The sequence below is a fragment of the Tachypleus tridentatus genome, chromosome 8, assembly GCF_004210375.1.
Source record: "Tachypleus tridentatus isolate NWPU-2018 chromosome 8, ASM421037v1, whole genome shotgun sequence".
Taxonomy (NCBI): domain Eukaryota; kingdom Metazoa; phylum Arthropoda; class Merostomata; order Xiphosura; family Limulidae; genus Tachypleus; species Tachypleus tridentatus.
In genome coordinates, this window is record NC_134832.1 from 75637932 (window position 1) to 75661229 (window position 23298).

Here is a 23298-nt window from a genome sequence, read left to right on the forward strand (position 1 = left end):
GCGCTGTTGCCTAGAGCACGTGGAAAGCTTTAGTCACGGATCTCTGTGTTCGGGATTTTCACCTGTTACAAGACATCACATTTTACTTACCTTGGTTATGGCATGACGTGATGTAGGATTTCATTTTCTTTTCTGGATATTCCTGGTGCATCGATCTTATGATAAATACTGAAAGTACCCAAAGTTGATCCATATTATTTGTCTTACATTATCACCAAGTAATGGAGAGTTTCCCATCTTGGAATATCTATATCTGCAATCTAAACGCATATTTACGATCTTAGGGTGTCGACACGTCAAACAATCTCAGCATGTGTTCCTGTGCAATGTCGTTCCACCGCGACTTTATATCTGTTGTGTTTGTGAAGTGACTTGCCGATTTTCAACATGATTTTACCAAAAGTTAAATTAGTGCATAGAGCGTAAAAACTATTCAGCGTTCCTAAATAATTTTCTAACAGTTAGTTCATAAAATATTTGTACAACTATATAGTTGTCTAATAAAAAATCATGAATAATAAGTTTTGAAATGTATATCAGTGACTCTCTCCCTCTCCCACATAAACATCATTGATGATGGAATTATTTTTATTTTACATTAAAAGTATTAAAAACCATTGAAGAAATCTATAATCTCTATTGAAGAAAAAATAATATAAAAACAGTCCTTGCTACAGTGTACAAAATAGGTTGAACACAAAGCGTTGAACTCAAGTAAATCGTTATACCATTCTTTAACACCACCAACTGGTGAACAAAACTTTTGCACTTTAGGTTAAAGTGTTACCGCACTAGCTTTCCATAAGTGATAATTTATAGTATACAATAGAGAAAGCAATTTAAAAACATACTAAATATTTAGTATTTCCACATATATATTTTAAACTTCTTGAAGACCGGAATATGTATTTCTTGTTTTTGACAACATATGCTACTAGCCAGGGTCGAACTGGAAGTTCTACATTTATTCGATATTTCCTGTTTTTCAAAAAATTGGACAGCTTCCAAGAAACTGGGATGTAGCTTACTTTCAGTGATTGTTTGCAGTGCTCCGCGAGATAAACAGACAATTTTATAGTGCCTTTTAAAAGGAAGATGGCTTATGTACACGATTAATTTTTATGAAGGGTGAGATTGAAGACATACCACATTGGAAAGGTCACTGCGACATCTTGTCTTATTCTAAATTTTACATATTTAATGTCTGTCATTGTTTTATTGTTTATTTCTCTTTGTTTTTGTTGTGTGTTTTTACTTTTGGTTCTTCTGTAAGAATTTCTGCAACTGTGTTTTCTGTGTGTATTTGTATATATTGTTACTATTGATTTGTAACAATGCTCTTCTGTCGCATAGTTTCATATGGTAGCTGAAAATATCTCTTCTAGTTGTTGTCTTTTACATTTTTTCCTAAGCGGCGCTAGATATTGCCAACATTTAAGGTATTTTCATTTAAAAACTACGTCAGAATTTGCTGATAGGAGAATGACACACAATTTAGCTCTCAGGTACTTAAATTTATTTCAGATGATACACTTAAATGGACATTACTATCGAGTAAATACTTCTGATACCCCAAAGAAAAAACACAACTGAACCAAATCAACTCTATTATTTTAATACTTTTCAACTAAACAAAAACGAAATGCCAAACTTTTTTTACTTTTAATTTCTAGTGATATTTCATTTTGCTCGATCTATTTTCGGATAAGTTCAAAATTGTTTTCCAGTAGAGGGCAGTAGCAGGGGTATATGAGAAGAACAATTTTTCACAATGGCTGTGTTTGAAAATTGAAGTTCTCGTCCTGTAGTACAATAAGCTATTACAGTAAGTGTAGAAAGAAAACTTGTAATTGGAAAAGTAGTCGATTGGCATTACTTGAATTTGGAAGTTCTCTTGGGTGTTAAGCTCAGTATTTATCACTATTAATTTTTAACATGGAACGAGGCGCTAAATTAGTAAAACAATATTAAAATAGTAATTTAAATAAGTGTTAAAGAAACTTGTAAGAGTAATTAGCTAGGAATACGTTTAGTGAGAGAGAGTGTAGATTATATCGTACTAAGTTATTAATATTACTAATTGTGAATTCGCAGTATCACTATTTCTGACACTTACTTAACGTAACTACAGTTGATTAATATTAATAATTTGGCAAACAACTCTTTATGAGCATAATCAAAAGATTTTTCTTTGAGGGGAACGTACTGAAGATGATGTTTTGTCAGAATATCGGAGTGCCTTCTTATCTTTTAAAATTATCCAACTGATTAGTTATTACATAACATTCAACATTCTTAATACAATTAGAAATACCCATAAGTTGAACTGTCATTCATAAACGTTTTACTAATGCATATCACTTGTGTAAGAAAGAAAAAATAAAGGCTAAAGTACTGATCCCTGAGTAACTCCACTCGTTACACTTACAGGCAGGACTCTGTTGATGAGAACTTTTATTTCTTTCTAACATCCAATCACTTTTCACTAAAATTTACAAGGATTTCTCAACCCCATAAATGTGATTTTCTTATCTGATATTGTGCATAACAAAAGAAAAACAAAACAATAATTTTGTATCCTTTCTATCTTCCAGTAACATACCTTTTATTAAAGTTGGGGAAAATTTTACTTTAGTAAATCCATTATAATTTTTAATATTAACTGATCTGTATTTTCCATGACAATTCTTATTACCCCCTTCTGAGAATAGGAGTAATTAACAGTTTTTCAGTCCGTAACACTTGTCCTCTATCTACCAATTTCCCCCCTCTCAAAAAAAAAAGAAAAAAAGAGAGATACTTGCATATTTTATCTCTGAATTTCTTCAAAATCATGGGCAAAATGCTTTCTGGTCCTGGTTCTTTATTCTTAATCTAAGAATCTTTATTTTGCACCAGGAAATTAGTTTATAGAGGATTTGTGTCAATCCCAGTATTTCCCATAAACATTATTATCTATATCTATCTTCTAATTTGCATTAATCCCTTGTTGGATGTAGTTCTCTGTCAGACCATTTCAGTATTTCTTATTCTTTGCATAACATGTTTATCTGATTCCTGCTTCTGCCACTATATTGCCCCTTTATCTTTTCTTTTGCCCTCCCTCAGATCTTTTCACTTTCCCAGATTGCCATTCCATTGTTCTTAATGTTCACCTATGATTAGAATACCTTCCTACATGCCCAGCCCATTTCTTTTGTTAGTGTCTATGTTTGACTGCCATGTGTTAGGATCAGTAGTACAACTGATCCACATAATATTTTTCAGCATAATGTGGATAACTTTATCCTTTATAATTTGTTTTATACATTTGGATTTGACTAGAGATGGCATGAGGTGGAGTCAGCTTTCTTCCATTTGATAAATACTTCGTTAGGCCTTTAGCACTATAGTCTCACCATGCTCTGACAAGATTTTGACCCTTCCCTAATGAATTGGTCTGAGCATGTTATTAGTGGGTATTTTTACAGTGGCACCATCATTCACAGAACAAGGGTTGAGAATATTTCTGATATTGTCTCTTTCTCTTGGTGTGGATTCCTGTAGGTGGTGAGGGGACCTCCCAGAGAAGGTTCTGTTCTTTCAGTTTACCTGCTCTGGGATCTAAACATCCATCTACGTGTTTGCCATGCATGGCGACCCGTGAAGGGGAGGTGAGGATCCTGGTGGTTGAGGGGTTCAACCCTTACACAACACTTTGGCCTTGAATTCCTGTAGATGGGCAGCCTTGGGGTGGCTCCCCTTGAGTCTACTGGCTGGGCCACTTGGGTTAGAGTCAACCAAATACCAATGTTGGATATTCTCAACAGGTGTTGTGGACGTTGTATCTGATGCTGGTGTTTGGGTATAGTGCTCATGAAACCCTGGCATTGCTGCAGTGTCCTTGTTTGACATTGTAGTGTATCCTCTCTTAGGGCTCCATGGTGGGTGGGGTCAGTGGGTACCAAAATATTCCTTTTTTGATTATGAGTCCTCCAGATAAAGATTTAAGGAGTGAAAAAAAGTCCATAGGTAAACAACCACATCTTGAAGGTTCTGAGCAGCAATCTTCAACTTCTATAACACATGTACCTCATTTTCTTATATTACATTCTCATTTAGACAAACCTTTAGTGCAAATGTCTCCCTTTTTCATTCAGAAGGGACTAGAGTGACTTGCTGGCTCTCCAGAGTCAGTCAAAATGCTTCACTTTGGTGACATATTGGTGGAAACATTCACGTCTCAACATAGTGAACTTTTCTTGCATTCAAAGGCAATTGAGGATGTACCTATTGAGGTTACACCTCATGCTACTTTGAATTCATCATGAGGAGTTATTGTTGAGCAGGATTTGAAGAACATCCCCAAGTCAGAGATTTTTGCTGGTTTTTCCACTCGAGTTTCGGCAGTGAGGCATATTTCTACTCGCAAAGATGGAATTACGATGCCGATCAGTATCTTCATTCTGACATTTACATCACCACGTCACCTGCCACCATCAGAGCAGGTTATCTTAATTGTAGAGTGTGGCCATAAATTTCGAACCCTCTCCGATGTTTCCAGTGTCAGTGGTTCATTCACTCAAAGACATCATGTTGTGGTTCCTTGATGTGTGCTTATTGCTGTGGCAAGGATCATAATGCCTGTGAGTGTGAAACGGACCCTCATTGCATCAATTGCAATGGCTCTTACCCGTCCTACTTTCCTTCTTGTCCAAAGTGGTTGGAAGAAGAAGAGGTGCAGAGTTTAAAAACGATTCATAACATTACTTATCCTGAGGCTTGAAAGTTACTGTCCACCACTTCATCTCGGATGTATGCTGCTGCACTTCATTCCACTACTACAGTGGGAGTGCAGACGGATCTCTCCATGCCTCCAAAAGAATCATTCTTAAAACAAATGAAAAATCTTTAGACCTCTATGGTTAAAAAAATTGATGAATCAGCTTCAACACCCATTTCTGTCTCTTACATACATTCCAGCAAATTCCAAGATCCACTTTCTTTGGTTCCAGGTGCAGGTATTTCCTTGGGTACATCTTCTCCCACCCAAAGATGCAAAACAATCATTTGTTCACATCCTCAGTCACTGGAATCTTCTTTCAACAGCAAAGACCTGTTCAATTGGCCCAGCACAGGATCCATGGATACTGATAGACCTCCCTCGAATAAAGACAGTAAAGAAAAAAGATGTGGTTGTAAACAGCATGGTTCTCCACTCAATTTGCCTACACATAAATAGAAATTGCCACCCTAATACAATGGAACTGTTGAAGTTTATGTTCTAATCTGGATGACATCAAAATACTGATTACTTCCCTTGATCCTGTATGTCTTTTCTTACAGGAAACATTTCTGAAACCTACTAATACAGTCACCTTTGGGTGGTTTTCTTTGTACAGAAATGACAGGCTGTGTGATGGATGAATGCATGGAAGGGTGGCACTGTTGGTTGATCAACATGTGCCCACCCTGTCTTTGCTACTCAACACACGCTTGGAGACTGTAACCATCCGTGTTTCCTTCAGTTGTGCCATCACTGTTTCCTCTCTCTACCTGTCACCTTGAAGGACTTATGATCAATCGGACCTTGATTCTCATTGAACAGTTGCCTTTTTAATCCTGGGGGACTTTAATGGACATCACTCCCTCTGGAGAAGTGCTGATATTGATAAGAGGAGTTGGTCCATAAAGCAAATGCTCTCTAATCACAACCTTTCTCTTTTCAATACTGGTTCTTCTACATATTTTCATGCACCTAGTCAGTCCTTTACTGCTATTGATCTCTCATTTTGCTCCCCTTCACTATTTTCCCATTTTTCTTGGAGGGTAGACAATAATCCACGATGCAGTGATAATTTTCCCATAATTTTGACAGAGACTGGCTGTAGTCAATGTCAACCCACCTGTGTGCCCTGGTGGAAGCTAGATCAATCAAACTGGCCCTCTTTCACTGCTCTCACAGAACTTCCTCCTGCCATTTTATGTAAGCCATCAATAGAAGACTGTGTGGCAGCAGTAACTGACTGTATTATACAAGTAGCTGCTCAATGTATTCCTAAAACCTCGACATATTTTACACGATATCCTTGTCTATGGTGGAATCCTGCCAACCACATGGTACGGAAGGCTCAAGAATGGGCCTGGGATACTTTTCATATGTATCCAACACTCTCGCATTGCATTGCTTTTCAAAAGGCCCATGCATATGCTCAGTGGGTAAGATGTAAAAGCCAGAAGGAATCTTGGATTAAGTTTACAACCAGCATATCTTCTACCACCAATTCCAAAGTCACATGGGACAAGAATTGATAGGTCAGTGGGCAATATAATTCTTTCCCCCTCTTGATCTTGCTCTCTGATGGCCAGGAAGTAGCTGATATCTGGAGCATCGCTGATACTCTTGGTGAAAGCTTTTGCCAGGTATCTATCACTTCTGCTTCTTCCTCCACTTTCTTAGAAATCAAGACTTGGGCAGAGTGATCACCTCTTTCCTTTCAAGCTGATTGCCTATATGACTATAATCATCACTTTACACAGATGGAACTCAAACTGGCCCTTCATTGGTCTGGCAGTACATCAGTTGGACCAGATGATGTACACTATGAAATGCTGTGCCAGCTATCTTCTGCTTCTCTTGCTATTCTTTGGCTTCTTTTTAACTGGATCTAGCAGGAGAATGTTTTTTCTGATGCCTGGCACCAAGCTATTGTCCTACCTTTCTTTCAGCTTGGGAAGATCCCAAGATTCTGTCAAACTGCTCTCCAATTGCTTTGACGAGCTGTCTCTGTAAGACCTTAGAGAGGATGGTTAATGCTCGTCTTGTTTGGTTCTCGAATCAAACAACCTTCTCTCGCTCGCCCATTGTGGGTTCTGATGACAGCACTCCACCATGGACCATATGATTCAACTTGGAACATCAATTAGAGAAGTCTTTCTCAAACAAGAACATCTTGTATCAATATTATTTAACATTGAAAAGGCTTATGATACAATATGGAGGTATGGCATTTTGTGAGACATCCATATATATGGGTTACGTTGCCATTTACTATTAAAAATTTTTAATGGAAGGAGATTCCAAGTTCATGTAGATGTGGCCATTTTCCCATTTTTATTAAAAAATTTTTAGTGGACAGGAGATTTCAAGTTCATGTGGATTCGACACTTTCCCATTCTTTTCTACAGGAACTTAAAGTCCCTTATGGCTGTGTTTTGAGTGTCACATTTTTCAGTATAAAGATTAATATCATTACTGAACAATTCCCTCTTACTGTTGCAAATGGGCTCTATATTGACGACCTTCACATCTCATGTCAGTCTTCGAACACGAGATATGTTAAGCAGCAGCTACAAACTGCCCTCAATCATTTACTGAAGTGGACCACATCAAATGGCTTTAACTTTTCTCTCTATAAAACTGTTTGCATGCACTTTTGCTGCCAACGGGGGTACTCACCCTGATCCTGAACTCCGAATTGGTGAAGTTGTGCTGCCTCTGGTCCCTGAGACAAAGTTCATGGGGCTTATCTTTGACTGCGAGCTGACCTTTATACCACACATAAAGCAGCTTCAGGTCAAATGTACAAGAGCACTGAACATTCTCTGTGTTCTCTATTCCACCACTTGGGGAGAGGATTGATGTTCTGTGCCAAAGGTATGTTGTGCTCTTATTTGATCAAAACTCGACTATGGATCACTGGTCTATGGCTTTGCCAGAACCTTGGCCTTAAAGATGCTAGACTCCATTCATCATCAAGGATTTCAGCTCTGCACTGGGGCTTTCTGCACTTCCCCAGTTCAGAGCTTATCTTCAAGAGTCTCATGAACCTTCTTTGCACCTCCGCCGTTTGAAACTGTCTTTACTATATGCTTCGAAACTTTGTTCCTTATCAGAGCATCCCACCTGGGGTTGTGTTTTCCTTCCTTGGTGGGCCACTGGTCAGCCCACCTACCATGGCTGTTTACAGTTCTCAAATGTTACCTATCTTTAAGTCATCTGAGAAAAGCAGACACTCCCAATTGGAAATACTGTCTGTTATTTGCTGAACATCTTTTGAACCATATTTCCTTTCCTATTTATACAGATGGTTTAATATCAGGTGACTGTGTGAGCTCTGCCATGGTTTGGTGGTTGCACACAGAATCCCCTCTACAGCTTATTTGTTCACTGCTGAACTGTATTGCATTTCTCTTGCCCTGGATCACATAGAAGCTAAGCAGTACTCAAACTGCACTATTTATACTGACTCACTTAGTTCTCTACTAGCCCTACAATTGCTTTACATTTGTTCACACCCTGTTCTCGCTGATATTCAAAACTGACTGGCCCATTTCTCTTTAACATTTACGTCTAACCAGTTTTTCTGGATACCGGGCCATCCTGGTATTCGTGAGAATGATCTTGTTGACACTGCAGCTAAATCTGTCTGCTTTGGCACTATCACCACTGTGCTTGTTCCATACCAGGACTATGGTTCTGTATTCAAGGCTCGGCTCCGTGTCACCTGGCAGTTAACTTGGAGTGAGCAATGTGAAAACAAGGTTTTCCAAATAAAACCCTATATTGGGCTTTGGCCATCTTGCTACCTTAAGGACCACACATTGGTCACATCATTTTCTTTTATCTGGAACTGATACACCAATGTGTAGTCTGTGTAGCACTCAGGTCACAATAAACCACATTTTACTTTCTTGCTGTCGATATGACTCTTTAAAGGCCATTAGTCTTTTTATTGCCATTTAAGTTTTTTAATTTATACATTAGATCTTTTTTAATGTGATCCCTTTTAAGAATCACAGACCATCTAGTTTGATTTGAAATTAGAAAATGGCCATAACATCAAATAACTTGAAACCAGGACTGGAAAGGCCAACTTCATGTAACTAATGCTACTGTTTGAACTACTCGTTAGCCATCCTGGTGAGTTATTATTACAATTTTGCTACAAGTCTTAAAACTTATATTACTTTGCTTTTGGAAAATGGCCATAACATAGATAACTCAGAACCAAGACTGGAAAGGTCAACGACTGACAGTGGTTTTTGTACTTACCTGTTAGTCTTCCTGGTGAGTTTTGATGATTACAATTATGCTACAGAAAGTCCTTTATGACTTGTATTACTGTAGTTTTCTCTTACTGCTGTAGGCTAGATGTAAATATTGGTTTTATGCTATTTATGTTTTTTTCTTAAACTGTTTTGTTTTACCTTAATTTCCTTATATGAATTCTACAAAATATACTTTAATTTTAACTTTTTACCAAATGTTTGGTGCAGATAGCCTAACTGCTTTGTGCCATAAAACACCAAATCAACCAACCAACCAACCATATTTTCTCTCATAAGAATGGAAAAAATGAAACCAGTTAAAAGCTTAGCTACCATATAGTACTCAAAAATCTTTCCATATATATCTTTTAAGGGGCCCATTCTCCATTTTAATATTTTTCTTGCATTTAATGTTCTTAAAAAAATCTTTACTGTGAGTTTTAATGTCATCAGCCAGCTGTTTTTTATATAAACCCTTTTATTTGTGAGTTTTTTTTTTAACCAAGTTCATAACTTTCTTATGGTGCTGTAAATTTTTTATTCTGTCTCTCAGTTTAAACCTCTTAAGCTTGTAAAAATCTATCCTTGGTTGTCATCTTTCTATTTTTAATAAGTGAATTAAGTTTGATTTTCCCATTATCCTTTTCTTCTTTTAGTGGAATACCTATCTTGAATTAAAAATAATTTATTGTCAGACATTTTCCTAAAATTATACCACACCATCTTTGAACCCATTATTGTAATTCATTAATGATTAAACTTGTTTTGTGGGTTCTCAAAGTTCTTACAACATCTTATTAGAAATATGGGAGGTTAACATTAATTTGAAAATTATGTTCTTTCTGGTTGACTATCTGACCATTTGGTATTGAAAACCATTCAGAATAACTTCAAGAAACTTCTGTTCTTTACTGCTTGATTCCATACAATCCCAAACAATATGGCTGGCTTAGTTTAAATTATTCCATAATTATTGTATCAACAATCAGTACTCTTGTTAGTAACAACCCCTATACAATCTCTCATTGACATTGTCTATCTGATCAGATTGCATATAAGAATTATTAGTTTAAAACATTTTACCTTTGCAATCCATGATTGTAAACCATACACTTTAATTTTCTGACTATAATACATATTTCTTTTTACCAAAAATTTGTCTAGAAGTTAAGGTACTTATAATATATTGTAACAAATCTAACTTTTTTTTACACCCAAACTTGACCTTTCCTACATGCATTATGGATGATAATGTATACTTTCTAGTTATGTTGCATTTTGATAGTGTCTTATTATTTCTCTCTATTTCTAAGCGTAAATGAGAAATGTTTCCTGTTTTCATTCATTTTCAATATCTTTTAAAGATGTTTTTTGAAATAAAATGATCAAGAAGCTAAGTTTTGTGTACTTTAATATTTATATACACACTTAGAAATACATGAAAATAAAAGTAATTATTGCTACATTATGTTTCATATTCAAAATGTCATTATTTTTTATTAAACATTCAAATTCTGAGTCTAAATAACTCATAGAATAGTTAGTGTTACTTTTGTACCAGCTGTAAATAGATTTTTGAGAATATATATTTGCCAGTCCTAATTGCAAACTAGCAAGTGCTAAGGTAAACTCTGTTTCTGAAATTGTACAGATATTCTGATGTTTTGAAAATGTTTATATGTTGGCTACTATTGCAAACATAGCAAGCACTACACAGAGTGCACAATTAGAAATTACATGGATACTTTAATATTCTCTTCTTTAAAGGGTTGCAGAAGTCCAGGTGTTTATTATTTATGGTAATAAAGTTAGTTTGATTCATTGTTTCTGAAGAATAAAATATGTATTGTGCTCAGAAAATTATGGTAGTTTCAACTAGTTTACTACCATTTTTATGTTGTCATTCCAAAGGATTTAGTTTATCCTTTATATATATATATATATAAAGATCCACCTCTTTATAATGACAAGAAACCAACTTGAAGTAAAAAATGTATTCTCAAGATGACTGGTATGGGTATTAAAACTTTAATTAAAATAAAGTACAGAACAATGTTTCAACCAATTTAGGTCATCTTCAGGTTGACATTTTCTGCAAATCATTTAGTTCTTTCTATTTTGAGTTTAACATAGCTTTTAGCAGTTTTTTTCTGTAAGCTATGGATAATGTTTGTACACTGATTAAAATTCTTAGATACTTAGGTATTAGTTTTTTCCTTTCTACACTGCTTAATGAAGTAAATGTCATTTCTTCTATTAATAATTTTTTGGTTTGAGGTTCTTAGTTTTATTATGATTGCACAGGAATGTATGGTTAGCAATTGCATAATGTATGCAAGTTCAGGCATAATGGAGTTTAAACAGATAATACAGTACACAAAGAAACACTGTAGACTTACACTTCTCATATAACTGTCATGGTGAAGTAATTCATGATGACAAGAAACACTTGAAATAAAAATATAGTTGCAAAACTGCTAGTATTGGTATTAGAAGTTTAATTGAAATAAAATACTGAACAACATTTCAACCTTGTTAAGTCTTCAGGTTAACAGAAAAAGATGACATCAGAGGATCAAAACATTGTTCTGTACCTTATTTTGATTAAAGTTTTAATTCTCACACCAGCCATCTTGAGTGTCTTCTTCCTTGTATTTGTTTGAAAAGTTTTTCACTATGAAAACTGAGGATTTTAAAATAATTATTTTATCAGTATTCTCCATATCTATCTTAGTGTATGAATTAATGACTAAACCAAGCCTCATGTTTATTGGTTCATGGTACCCTATTGGTGTAACAGCTTATTCTAATCATTATAATTAATACTGTTTGAACATAACTATGCTTATTGTTAGGTATAGAAAGGTTTGGTTCTGATCTGAACTTAATGATTGTTTTAGTATTTTCCTAAAAATATTGCTACCTTCCATAGATTTCAAGTGTTGATGAAACTTGAGCTCACTTTTCAGCTTTCATGTTTGTATAATTAACTAATGTATAGGCCTACTAGCTTATTAAATGTATACAGTTAAGAGCCCCTGTATACCTATTTTATGAAATGTATTCTCAAATTCATAGATGTGTTGGTAGAATGCTAAGAGAATCATTGTTTAGGGTGATTAATGCCTTTTCTGTGTACATTACGGTATGTGTGTTTTTTCTTTAAAAACCTTGAAACATTAGATCCCTTTAAGTTTTTCACATTGACCACTTTAGTTTGCACTGTTAGCAGTGTTATGGCACATGTTTGATATTTTTAGATGCCAGTTCACCTCTGTCTTTTGTTGCAGTTCCCAGTCCTCAGTGCCTTTTTTGTGATGCTTTCTTTAACCATATTTTATCTTTTTTATTGGGTTGTTCAGAAATAAATGTAGTTTTTGAACTGCAAAGTTTGGATAAGTATGAACCATTGTTGCAAAACATGCTTTAATCAAAGTAAGCACCATTTGCTTCAGCACACTTTTGCCAACATGTAATGATGCTGTTTATGCCCTTATTGTATAAATCAGAGTTTCTATGGTCAATGAACTCCCTGAAAGCTTCCCCTGCAGCTTCCTTGCTTTGAAAGTGTTTATTGTTCAAAAAGTTGTCAAAGTGCATGAAAAAATGAAAATCTTTAGAGGAAGTGTCTTGGGAATAAGGTGGATGAGGCAAAACCTTGATTTCCAATTCATTCAGTTTTTGGAGCATCATCCTTAATAGGTCCCATAATGCTGATTTTGTTGATTTTTAGTCAGCTCGTGCAGAACCCATTTATCCCACTTTTTTGTCTTTCTAATTGCACTCAGGTGATTGGCATTATTGGCTTGATTTGCTTGTGCCTAGATTTTCTGCAAGCTCATGTACTGTTGTGCAAGGGTCTGTTTCAACTACTTCCATTAATGTGTTTTTATCTTAGGATGGCTTTCTTCCATGACCTTTATGTTTTTCAAGACTTCAAGAACCAATGATGAACTATCTGTGCAGTAACAGATCCATCACCAAATGCCTGGTTGATGTTCTGTGTAGTTTTGATACCTTTTTGTCCAAGTTGCAAGTTGTGGAGAAAAATCAGACAAAAGTCCTTCTTGTCCATGCTGCCTTGGAGGTTGCAAAACTTACTCTGAGTAGAGTTGAAACAGCAGACAATTAAGACACCTTGTAAGTGACAAGGTATTGAACCTCATTTATCAAGATTTCCTTGATAATCTACTAAAAGAACTCCATGTTTGATTCATTAAGATAAGACAGTGGTTTGTTGGTCAGTATCAATTCCACAGTTGGAGGTCATAGTGTGTGAGTCCAGATGAAGAGTTCTTAAAGTAAAAATTCTTAAGTATACTTAATTAAGGATGCAACTCAAATGTCATTTGTAGTCAATCATGTATTAGTGCTATTTTTTTGATGACTGGTGTACAATAAATATCATATGCAAATATTAAAATAATTAGATTATAGATGGCATTTTTATTGTATTTCAAATAGTTATAAAATTTGGAAAACTATTGTTTCTTTCATTGCCATGTTTATAGAAAAAACTAGTAGTGTCAGATTATCTTTTAGATATATATGTAAACATGTGTGATGTTGTATAATTACTTACATATCCTTTATTACCTATCATTCCAATGTTCTTTTTCTTGTTTTTTTTTTTTGGTATTTTTCAAATTATTGTTTTCTCATATTGTACGTATCAACTGATTGTTATTGCATTTTTTATATCCAAAACTTGCAAATTAATGTACAACATTTATGATTCTTTAATGTTAATTATAAAATTACATTTTATGGAATACATCTTTTTGTGAACAGTTCATACACACATACAGGAGGGTTCAAAGGGGTTAAGCTGAATCCCCTATTTTTTTATTTAAAAATATTACCCCTATGTAGTTTTTGTGCATTGTCTACATTCTTCTAAAAAGCATTGGCATTTCTTTGCATGAAATAGTCACATGCCTGTGACACATATAGCATTAGCATGATTTACATGCTGACTGTGCTTTTCACAATGTGTTGACTTTAGATCTCCCAAATTATATCCCCTCTTTAAAACATGCTGTGTATGGACCTGCAGTTACTTAATATCACAATTTGTATTAAAGGTAGTATTTTAGGAGGAGGATGTGTTTTTTTGATAATGGAAAAGAGTCGAGTTGAATAGTTAATTACATTAAATTATATATAAATAAGTTTTAAGTGCAAATTTACAGTAATAAACCTAGTAGATACAGAAATTATTCACATTAAAATGGTAACTTTTAAGCCTGTAGCTAAACATCGATCCAAATTACAGTGTATGTTTAATGAATTCAGTTAAGTACAAAAATACATTTTTCTTCTCACATGTTAGAAATTCATAAATAATCACCTAAGCTTCATTTTCACTAATATTAACTTCCTATCAGAGCAAAGTTTCTGCATAAGTTAAGACTTAAAAACTAACCAGGTAATATGTATAGTTAATTAAATATACTTTTCTTATGTTATAACTTATAAAGATGCATTGTCTAATCAGTTTGGTAACTTTGCTGTGAATAATATTGGTGAAAGGTATACACCAATTATGTTAAGGACTTACATAATAAGTGTGTAGAAATTTATTTCTTATAAAACACATATAGTAGTTTGAATGTATATTTCATCCTTTGTTCATTTTGGAGTTGTCTAATTTAACTTTATTAAAAGAAAATGGATAATAAGATCAAGTAAAAATTTTTTCGGATGTTTATATGGTTATTATAGTTTAGTGTGGAAATAAAAAAATAATATTTATTTATCCATCTTTGTCAGTTATGCATAAAATGTATTATAATATTACATTATTTACGTGTGTATGTACCTTATTTTGATTGGTTGAATTTTTGTTAGATTGCTGGAATATAGAACTTATGATGTCATCTGGGAGAGACATGTTGCAGCAGTTTCAGTGTAATTTCTGTAGTCGAGTACTTTCATCCAACTCTTCACTTCAGAGGCACTTGAAAACTTGCCAGTTCAAAGCTTTATCATTTCAAGAAAATTCAGGTCCTAAAACTCCAGACACTAACATAAAGCATGAATTATCTAAGAACTTTATGCTTCCCCCTATCCCATCACAATTGACAGTGATTATGCACCAGGAGAAAAAATGCAGTAGGAATGAGGAGCCTCAAATTACTCTACAGAAGATTTCGCATCCAGGCTCAAAAGATTCTTCTTCAGCAACTGAAGATGAAGAACTTCTTTACCAGAAGTTTTTACCCAAACCTTCTGGAAATGTATCGACAGCTGGATTTGATGCTTCATTACAGACTTTGCATCATTGTCCATTTTGTGAAGATACTTTTCCCAACTTTTCTCACTGCCAAACCCATATAAAAACAGTGCATAAAAACGAGTGTGATCCAGATCTGGTTGAACGTACTTGTAGCTCGTGTCATGTCGTCATGCCATCTAAAGAAGATTTGAGAGAGCACATTGTTACAAGCCATGGAGATACCAATAATATTCCTCAAAAAAATTCCAGTTCTTCAGATGGTTGTTTAACTTCAGCAGAAGAAGATTTTGCCTCAAGCCAACAAAAAGAAGATCTTAATAATCCTGTGGATTCTTTTATGGATTGCCAATTAGCAGTGATTAAGACAGAGCCTGAAGATGTTGACAGTTCTCCAGATATGGGTTTGGTCCAAAATGAAGATTTAAGAGATTTCCATTCTGATGTGCCCCCAGAAAGCCCATCCAGAGTGGCTATGTTAGAAGGGACCAATAAATCCTTAGCTAATACATTAAGCACTTCTGACACATCAGAACTAGGAAAACATGACAAATCTGCTAATGCATTGAACACTTGTGGGCCTTCTCTTCATAAGGATGGTTCTGTTTCACAACTCACTTGTACAGAATCTGGTTCAATTTCTAGCAGGTTCACTGATGTAGATTCAGTTCCCAAAGATTCATCACTCTCAGCTGTTGTCTCTCAACCTTACAATAAGCCTCATGTTGTCCATTTATGTTCTCCTGAGACTAGTCATGAAGTTCCTGCATCAGGAAGTTCATCTGTTAGCTATACTGCTCACCCTACTGTTGATCATACAGTAGCTACTACATGTACTGTTTCTCAAGAGAATGGTCAGTTTATTCAAGAATCTACAAGTTCATCAAATTCGTTTTCTCCTGGAAAAGTTGTTTCTCCTCCTGTACTTAAAACAGTGACTGCATCTCAAGGAATTGTGGCTATATCTATGCAGTCTTTGGCCAGTGTTTCTGTTGAACCAGTTTTTTCACGACCAGATAATAATTACAATCCTGGAGAACCTAACCTAACATCAGACAAACAACAGTTTTCTGTATATTTAGGAGAAAAACAAACTGCTCAAAGTTTCTCACATTTCACAGGTAAAGATGTAAGTCAAGTTCCCTCTAGATCTCAAGACATCACAAGCCCTGGGACTTCAGCTAAAACTAAATCTGCTGCTAAGAGACCTGTACTTACATGTGAAGTATGTAACAAAACTTATCGATGTCGTAGTAGCTTTAAAAAGCATGTGAATGCTCATGCAGCTGCTGCTGCTGCATCTCTTATATGTAAGTACTGTGGCCAAACTTTCCAACAGAAAGATATCTTTTTTAGCCATATGAGATTACATGAACAAAATGCATTTAATCAGCACCAGGGTGGTACAGTAAACTTGCCATCAGGGGGTGTTAGTGAATCTAATTTTCAAAATGCTATGTCGTCTGGTCGAGCTAATTCATACACTTGGGACACCAGACAAATAAAACCAGGGATGGAGGTTTCAAGCAATATAATAAACCAGTATGGTGTACCTATGTCTGCCATACATCTATCAGAAGATCAGGTTCCATTTGTAACAAAAGAGAAGCAAAAACGAGCTAGTAAAAGAAAGAGGAAACCAAGTGGTCCATCAGAATCTGAGTGGATGGAATCAGGAAACTACAAAAGACTTGCTTCCAACAACTTGTATTCTTGGGCTGAGAACAAATTTTATCATGAACCTGGTCCTGATGGATCTATGGGAACACAAGAGTCTTGGACCTGTGAAAATTGTAATATGGTGTTTGAAAATTTTAAGATATTAGAAGAACATCAGAGACACTGTAATTTTCCTAGAAGAAAAAATCATTTTAATGCTGCAGAGGAAGAAAGAAATATCCAATCATTACCCAAAATAGCCAGATCACCTGCATACTTTCAACTTTTAAAGAAAGGAATAACTTCAGGTCAATTAATAACAAACAAGAATTCCAAGTGTTTACTTTGTAAAATTTGTTTTCGCTCATTTTCAAAAATTGAGAACTATATTAGACACAAAAAATTGCATAAATATCGATGTTTAGTGTATGCTTGTCAGTACTGTGGACAGTTCTTTAGTAAAAGACCACTGTTAGAATTTCATGAACAAAAGCATCATGAAATAATGGGTGATTCTAATAGGTATTGCTGTGTTTATTGTGATCTACCATTAAGAGATAAAAAAACATTGAAAGAACATGTAACTGAAACACACAGAGGTTTTAGAGTAATTTTGTTCTCAAATGGGAAGCCAGATTCTAACTTGTCCAAAATGTTCTGGTCTTCACCTAAAAAATTAACCGCTTTGAAAAATAGTATGAATAAACTTTCAAGTGCCCTGGAAACATCAGTGTTTCCAGAATTTCTGAATAATCGAAATTGTCAATGCTCGCATTGTCTCAAAGAATTCAGTAGTGGTGAAGCAATGTCTCGTCATGTATGTGTGAAACCTTCTCATATTCAGCACCTTAGTCAAGGAAATTTTTATTGTGATGTTTGTCAGCAGTTTTTTACCACACCAGAAGAGTTACAGAAGCATATTGAATATCGTCATACCAAGGTTGATTTGTATAGGTGTGAAGTTTGTTGGGTATGGGGTCGCAAAGAAGAGATGGAGCGCCACATGCTGTCTCACATGAGTAAGATGGGAAGTTTCATATCCACAGAACAAAATAATGCCTGCATAGGAAATAATTTTCTTCTTGCAGCAACAAATGTAGTAAGTAACAACAAATCCCCATGTGTATCTCCAATGAAGAAAAACCCTTCTGGAGCTCTCCAAAAGAAACTAGTACAAGAACAGACCATTTGTTCCTCTTCAACATCTAAAAAGGGTAAAGCAAAAGTCAAACATTCCCAGGCAAAGAAAAGTGTTAAGATGCATGAAGAATTTGCACATCATCTTTATTCTCAAGAACCGGAACTCAAATCAATGATTTTTTCTCATACTAATCAAAATCAAAGTATTCAAAAGAAGTTACTAACAAGCAGTATTCAAAAGCAACATGTTGAGACAAACAGCCCTTCTTGTGCCAAAATTCAAAATGAAAATGTAAACAAATTACTTAATAGGAAAATGTTGAATAAAAGTGTTTGTGCACTAAACCAGAAAAATACTTCTGCAGAGGAAAAATTACGTAACCCAACTCATCCAAATGAATCTTTTGAAAAATCTCGAATACCACACCCAGGTTCTCAGAATGAAAACTTGAAAAGGAATTTGTTACCAAATTTGAGTAGTCAAATAGAAATTGTAGAAGTGAGCAACCTGCTTAATCGAGGACTTCAGGGGAAAATTCTGGATAGGACAAGATCATCTAGTGAAGATAAGCAAAATGAAAATATTGATAAAAACACCAGGTTTCTTATTAACCAGAGTGAAAATCCTGATAGAAGTAATTTACCCAGTCCAAACAACCAATGTGAAAATTCTGATAGAATCCGACTGTCTACCCAAAGTATCCAGGGTGAAAATACTGAGAAAAACAGGTTATCTAATCAAAATACTCAAGGTGACAGTGCTGATAGGACCAGATTGCTTATGACACAAAATGAAAATTCTAATGGAAATAGTGGATATAATACCAGCATCCAAAGTGAAAATTTGAGTAGAATTAGGTCATCTAACTCATGCAATTCAAATGAGAAAACTGATAGACTAAGTATACCAAATTCCAGCAACCAGAATGAAAACCTGAATATAATAAAAGTGTCTAATACAAACACTCAAAGTGACAGTTCACTTAAAAGTAGGTTATTGAACATCAGTAGCCAGAGTGAAAATCTGGACAGAAGCAGATGCCTTAGTAATAATCAGAATGATCATTCAAATAGAAGTGGACTCTCTAGTTTAATTAATGAGGGTGAGCAATCTGATAAAAGCAGTTTGTCTAGTCCTCTTAGTCAGCAGGAGAAAAACAGGCTACATAATATTAGCAGTGAAATTGAAATTTTTGATGTGAGTAAATTTCAAGGAAAAGGAAGCCACATGGAAATTTTAGAAATAAGTAGGTTACCCAAAGGAGAAAATTTAGTGGAAAATTCTGAAAGCAGCTGTCCGTCTAGTTCCAGCAGTCAGAGTGAAAACTTGGAGAAAGATTTTATGCCTAGTTGCAGCAAACAAAATGATAATGTGGAAAAAATATCTATTCACAATAGCCAGGCAAATAATATTGAAATAAGTCAATTACCTATACAAACCACAATAAAAAATGATAAAGTTGTCAGTGAAAGTGGAAAGTTGACATATTACAACAAAAGTGTTCAATCAGATACCAAAAAGTTGTCTAATTCTGCCAATCAGGGTGAAAGTGTAGATCGAGGTGCAGAATACTGCATTACTTGTGAAGAATTCATTCCTTCTCATCTTTTCTCATACCATCTTCTAGAAAAACATTGGGATGGAGGGGATCGATCAGATTTTCTGTTTGATGCCCATTCACTACCTGATAATGAATGGCTAACAGATATTTCTGGAAAAGAACTTGGTCAGTATGATGAACTTGGTGTTGATGAACATTTTGAAGGAGACACTGAAAAAAACTCTGCCTCACTGCAAGCAGAATCAACCAGTGAAAAATGAGATTTGTAATTTACAGAAAAATAATCAGAAATAAAACTTTCTTTTATAAAAGTATACATAACTTATAAGAAAATGTAGGTGATGTGCTACTCCTTTAAGTATGTGAAGAACATAACCATTTTTTTTAAACTTGTAAATAAATTAATTGTTTAATGGGAAAAGTTTCTTAAAGTTTTGCTGACAGTGATCATGTTTTGTATCAATTAATCTGCATTAAACAAGAAAAAATGAATCACATTTGTTTTGGCTAGATTTTGTAATTCTGTTGTTAAATATCTACTGGATGCAGATAGTTGCGTATACAAAGCACGTACACAGTAAGGTTTTACGTATACATTGTTATAGGTGTTTATGATTCAGCCACACAAATATTGTTAAAAGACTATCTGAAAAGTCACATTTTTGAAAATACTTTTTAACACAAGTTGATATTTTAATTGATTCCCTAAACTTGTGTGTTGTGATTTTTTTAGGAAGCTGTCAGTGCATTAGGTAGTTTGCTGGCTTCGTAAAATATTGTTAAAACTTAACCTGATATTCTTATTTCATTTTAGTATATGATTGGAAAGAAACATGAAGTTTTGTTTTCGTAACTGAATTGATCTGCTGTTTTGCACTTTTATAGATACGATAGAAACTGTTTAGATTCTTTCATTTACACACACACATATATGCACAGAGAGAGAGACAAAATCGTAACATGACAGTAACTGTTACATTCAAGTTTATTAAATACGTTAAAATCTTTCAATGCCAGAAATGCTTTAAAGAAAAAGAAAATGCTATAATGAAGTTTTCTTTTGTTTCTATGACATATCTAACGGTTTAGGTGTAAAATGCTTTAATACTCTATAAATAATGTTAGTCTTGGGATACATGAATGTACATATTATCGATATTAAAATATGAACCGGATTTACTATATGTTTATGCTTGTGTAATCCATAAGAAGGTAAGACAGACTAATACAAAAAGTTTGTATACTTTCAGTATAAAATACGTAAAATTTATTTAAATAAATTAATTCATAAACGGTCCATGAAGTCTTAAATTAATAGGAAATGTTATGTTTTGTACACTGTTATTAAAATAAAATATTAATCCTTAGTTTGTACTATTGATAATGTGGTTTCAATTTATAAATACCTAGTATTTAACATGATATGAAAACCGTCTTCCAGTCGTTGATACCAATAGTACAATACATCAGAAGATAATGTGTAAGTATACAATAGAAAATAGTTTCACAAGGGAGTATGTGTAACTTGATGTTATGTAATATTCGACACATTTTTTGTTTATATGGTTACTTTATCCGTGTTATCGAAATATATTTTTTGTTTTAATTTTCATAATTACTAACAGAGATTTCGAAATATACGAGTTTTCGTGTGCCTCACTCACTTGCACGTTTAGATGGTAGTATTTTGTGCTCAACTTTATAATCAAAATACACTATCGTAATCCTTGTAAAATGTTTTAAGTACGAGTGTAAACGGTTACTTTGTATTGTGCCATTCGCATGGTCTCATTTGTATCTGACAAGTTACCTTGAAAAATAAAATCTTAAATTTCGTGTTCAGATCCAGTACGTAGTTTTTCTAATATACATAGATGGCGCTAGGAATGACACTTTAATTTTACTATTTATGTACGAAGTAAACGTATTTTTCACGGTTTTTCTTTTTTTATTTATATATTTAATTAATTTAAATTCACTTGAAAAATATCACATTTCCAAAACACAATTTATTTCTGCGAGTTCGGATGACTTCGTATCTGTCGCGCAGGTAGTAATAGGCTATTCTAAAATAATCTAGGGTAGTTTCATTATGACATTTACCAAATGTGTATACATTCTCTTTTTGTGATTTGTTTTCCATGCTCTTCTCCTATGTTCAGTATTTGATTCTGTTGTATGGTTTCATGTACTTTGATTATGCAGCGTCCCGTGGAGGATCCTTCAATAAATAGAAACGTAAAGTTATTTACTTGAAACAAAGAAGACCAAAATGAGTTGACTGGAAAAATAAAATGAAACTTTCAATAGTATTGAATGGTGTTTTATAGTCAAACGTTCTCACCTGGAACCTGACAACTGATATACTCTGTGTAGCTCTTCGTTTTTGTTTAGAAACTGTTAATTTTTTACTGCCCGAGCTTCTACAGTGTGAAACGTTTGAAACATTGAAAATCTTATTTTAAAACATTATTTTTGTCAGTCTCTTATTATAGTTATTACTATCGTTATTTTATAAAATCTGGTGATGTGAAACGAATGTGCACTTTTTTTATTCTTCAAACAAGACATTCATAATTGATTTCTGTATGTTTACATTTTTTAAACACCTTTTTTTATTTATAGTTTGCCCCTCAGTATGTCTGAGCACTTAAATACACGCTACAATCCGAGGTTCAATACCCGTGGTAGGCAGTATACAGATAGCTCATAGTGTAGCTTTTAGCTTTGTGCTTAATTACAAAAGAACAACAAACACCATTTGTAACTTTAAACCAAGTAATTATGTTCGTCGTGCAGTCTGTAAACACATAAATAAGTAAATCTGTGAAATCTCTAATAATGGTGTTTCGGTTTACCAATGTTTCCGGCCCACGTGGTTAAGCTCTTGACTCGTAATCTGAGGGCTGCTGATTCGAATCGCCGTCACACCAAACATGCTCGCCCATTCAGCCGTAGATTTGTTATTATTCCGGTCAATCATACTATTCTTTGGTAAAAGAGCAGCCCAGAAGTTGGCGGTGGTAGTGATGACTAGTTGCCTTCCCTCTAGTCTTACACTGCTAAACTAGGGACGGCTAGCGCAGAGTAGTTTTGCGCGAAATTTAAAACAAACCAATTTTTTTTAATAGGTGTTAATATAAACTTGTTTAAATTTGGTAAGTGCTCCTTTTTTTTCATTTATGAAAACTTTATATATGAACGGGTCTTAAAACACAAATGTTAGGCTTAATTTTTTTAGAAGCTCGGCAATCGGTTTAAACTTTCATACCTTCTCCTTGTGGAGTTGTAGTTGAATGTTTTGTGATGCAAACCTACCCAATTTCAAGTTTTAGGAAAGTAGTGTTTTGTGAATAATTGAACAATATACATATTCGAGCTCACGTGTTGCTTAAAATTTTATTGAATTAAATTATTGCATGTTACCAAGTTTTAGGCACGTCACGCATATTGTTTAGTTATACACAGGAGTGGGTGTAACAAATGTGGGTTGATAGAAGCGCTATTTTCATATGAGTAAGTGTAATAAACACTATCAAACCAACTTTTCATATGAGTACACGTATAGGTGTAGTTGTAATAAATAATGTCAAATCAGTTCAAGTTAACGAAGTTTTCTCTTGCAGGTGTTGATGTAATAAATGATGTCAAACCAGCCTCAAGTTAAGAAAA

General features: G+C 34.4%; 1 protein-coding gene across 1 annotated transcript; it reads left to right on the top strand.

Annotated features, from left to right (window-relative positions):
- Nucleotides 1-1732: 1732 nt before the first annotated feature.
- Nucleotides 1733-21005, top strand: LOC143222704 (uncharacterized). Its single transcript, XM_076449568.1, has 2 exons — nt 1733-1825; nt 14881-21005. Exon 2 carries the CDS (start codon nt 14901-14903, stop codon nt 19884-19886), a length of 4986 nt encoding a protein of 1661 aa, XP_076305683.1. The 5' UTR covers nt 1733-1825; nt 14881-14900; the 3' UTR covers nt 19887-21005.
- Nucleotides 21006-23298: the final 2293 nt, after the last annotated feature.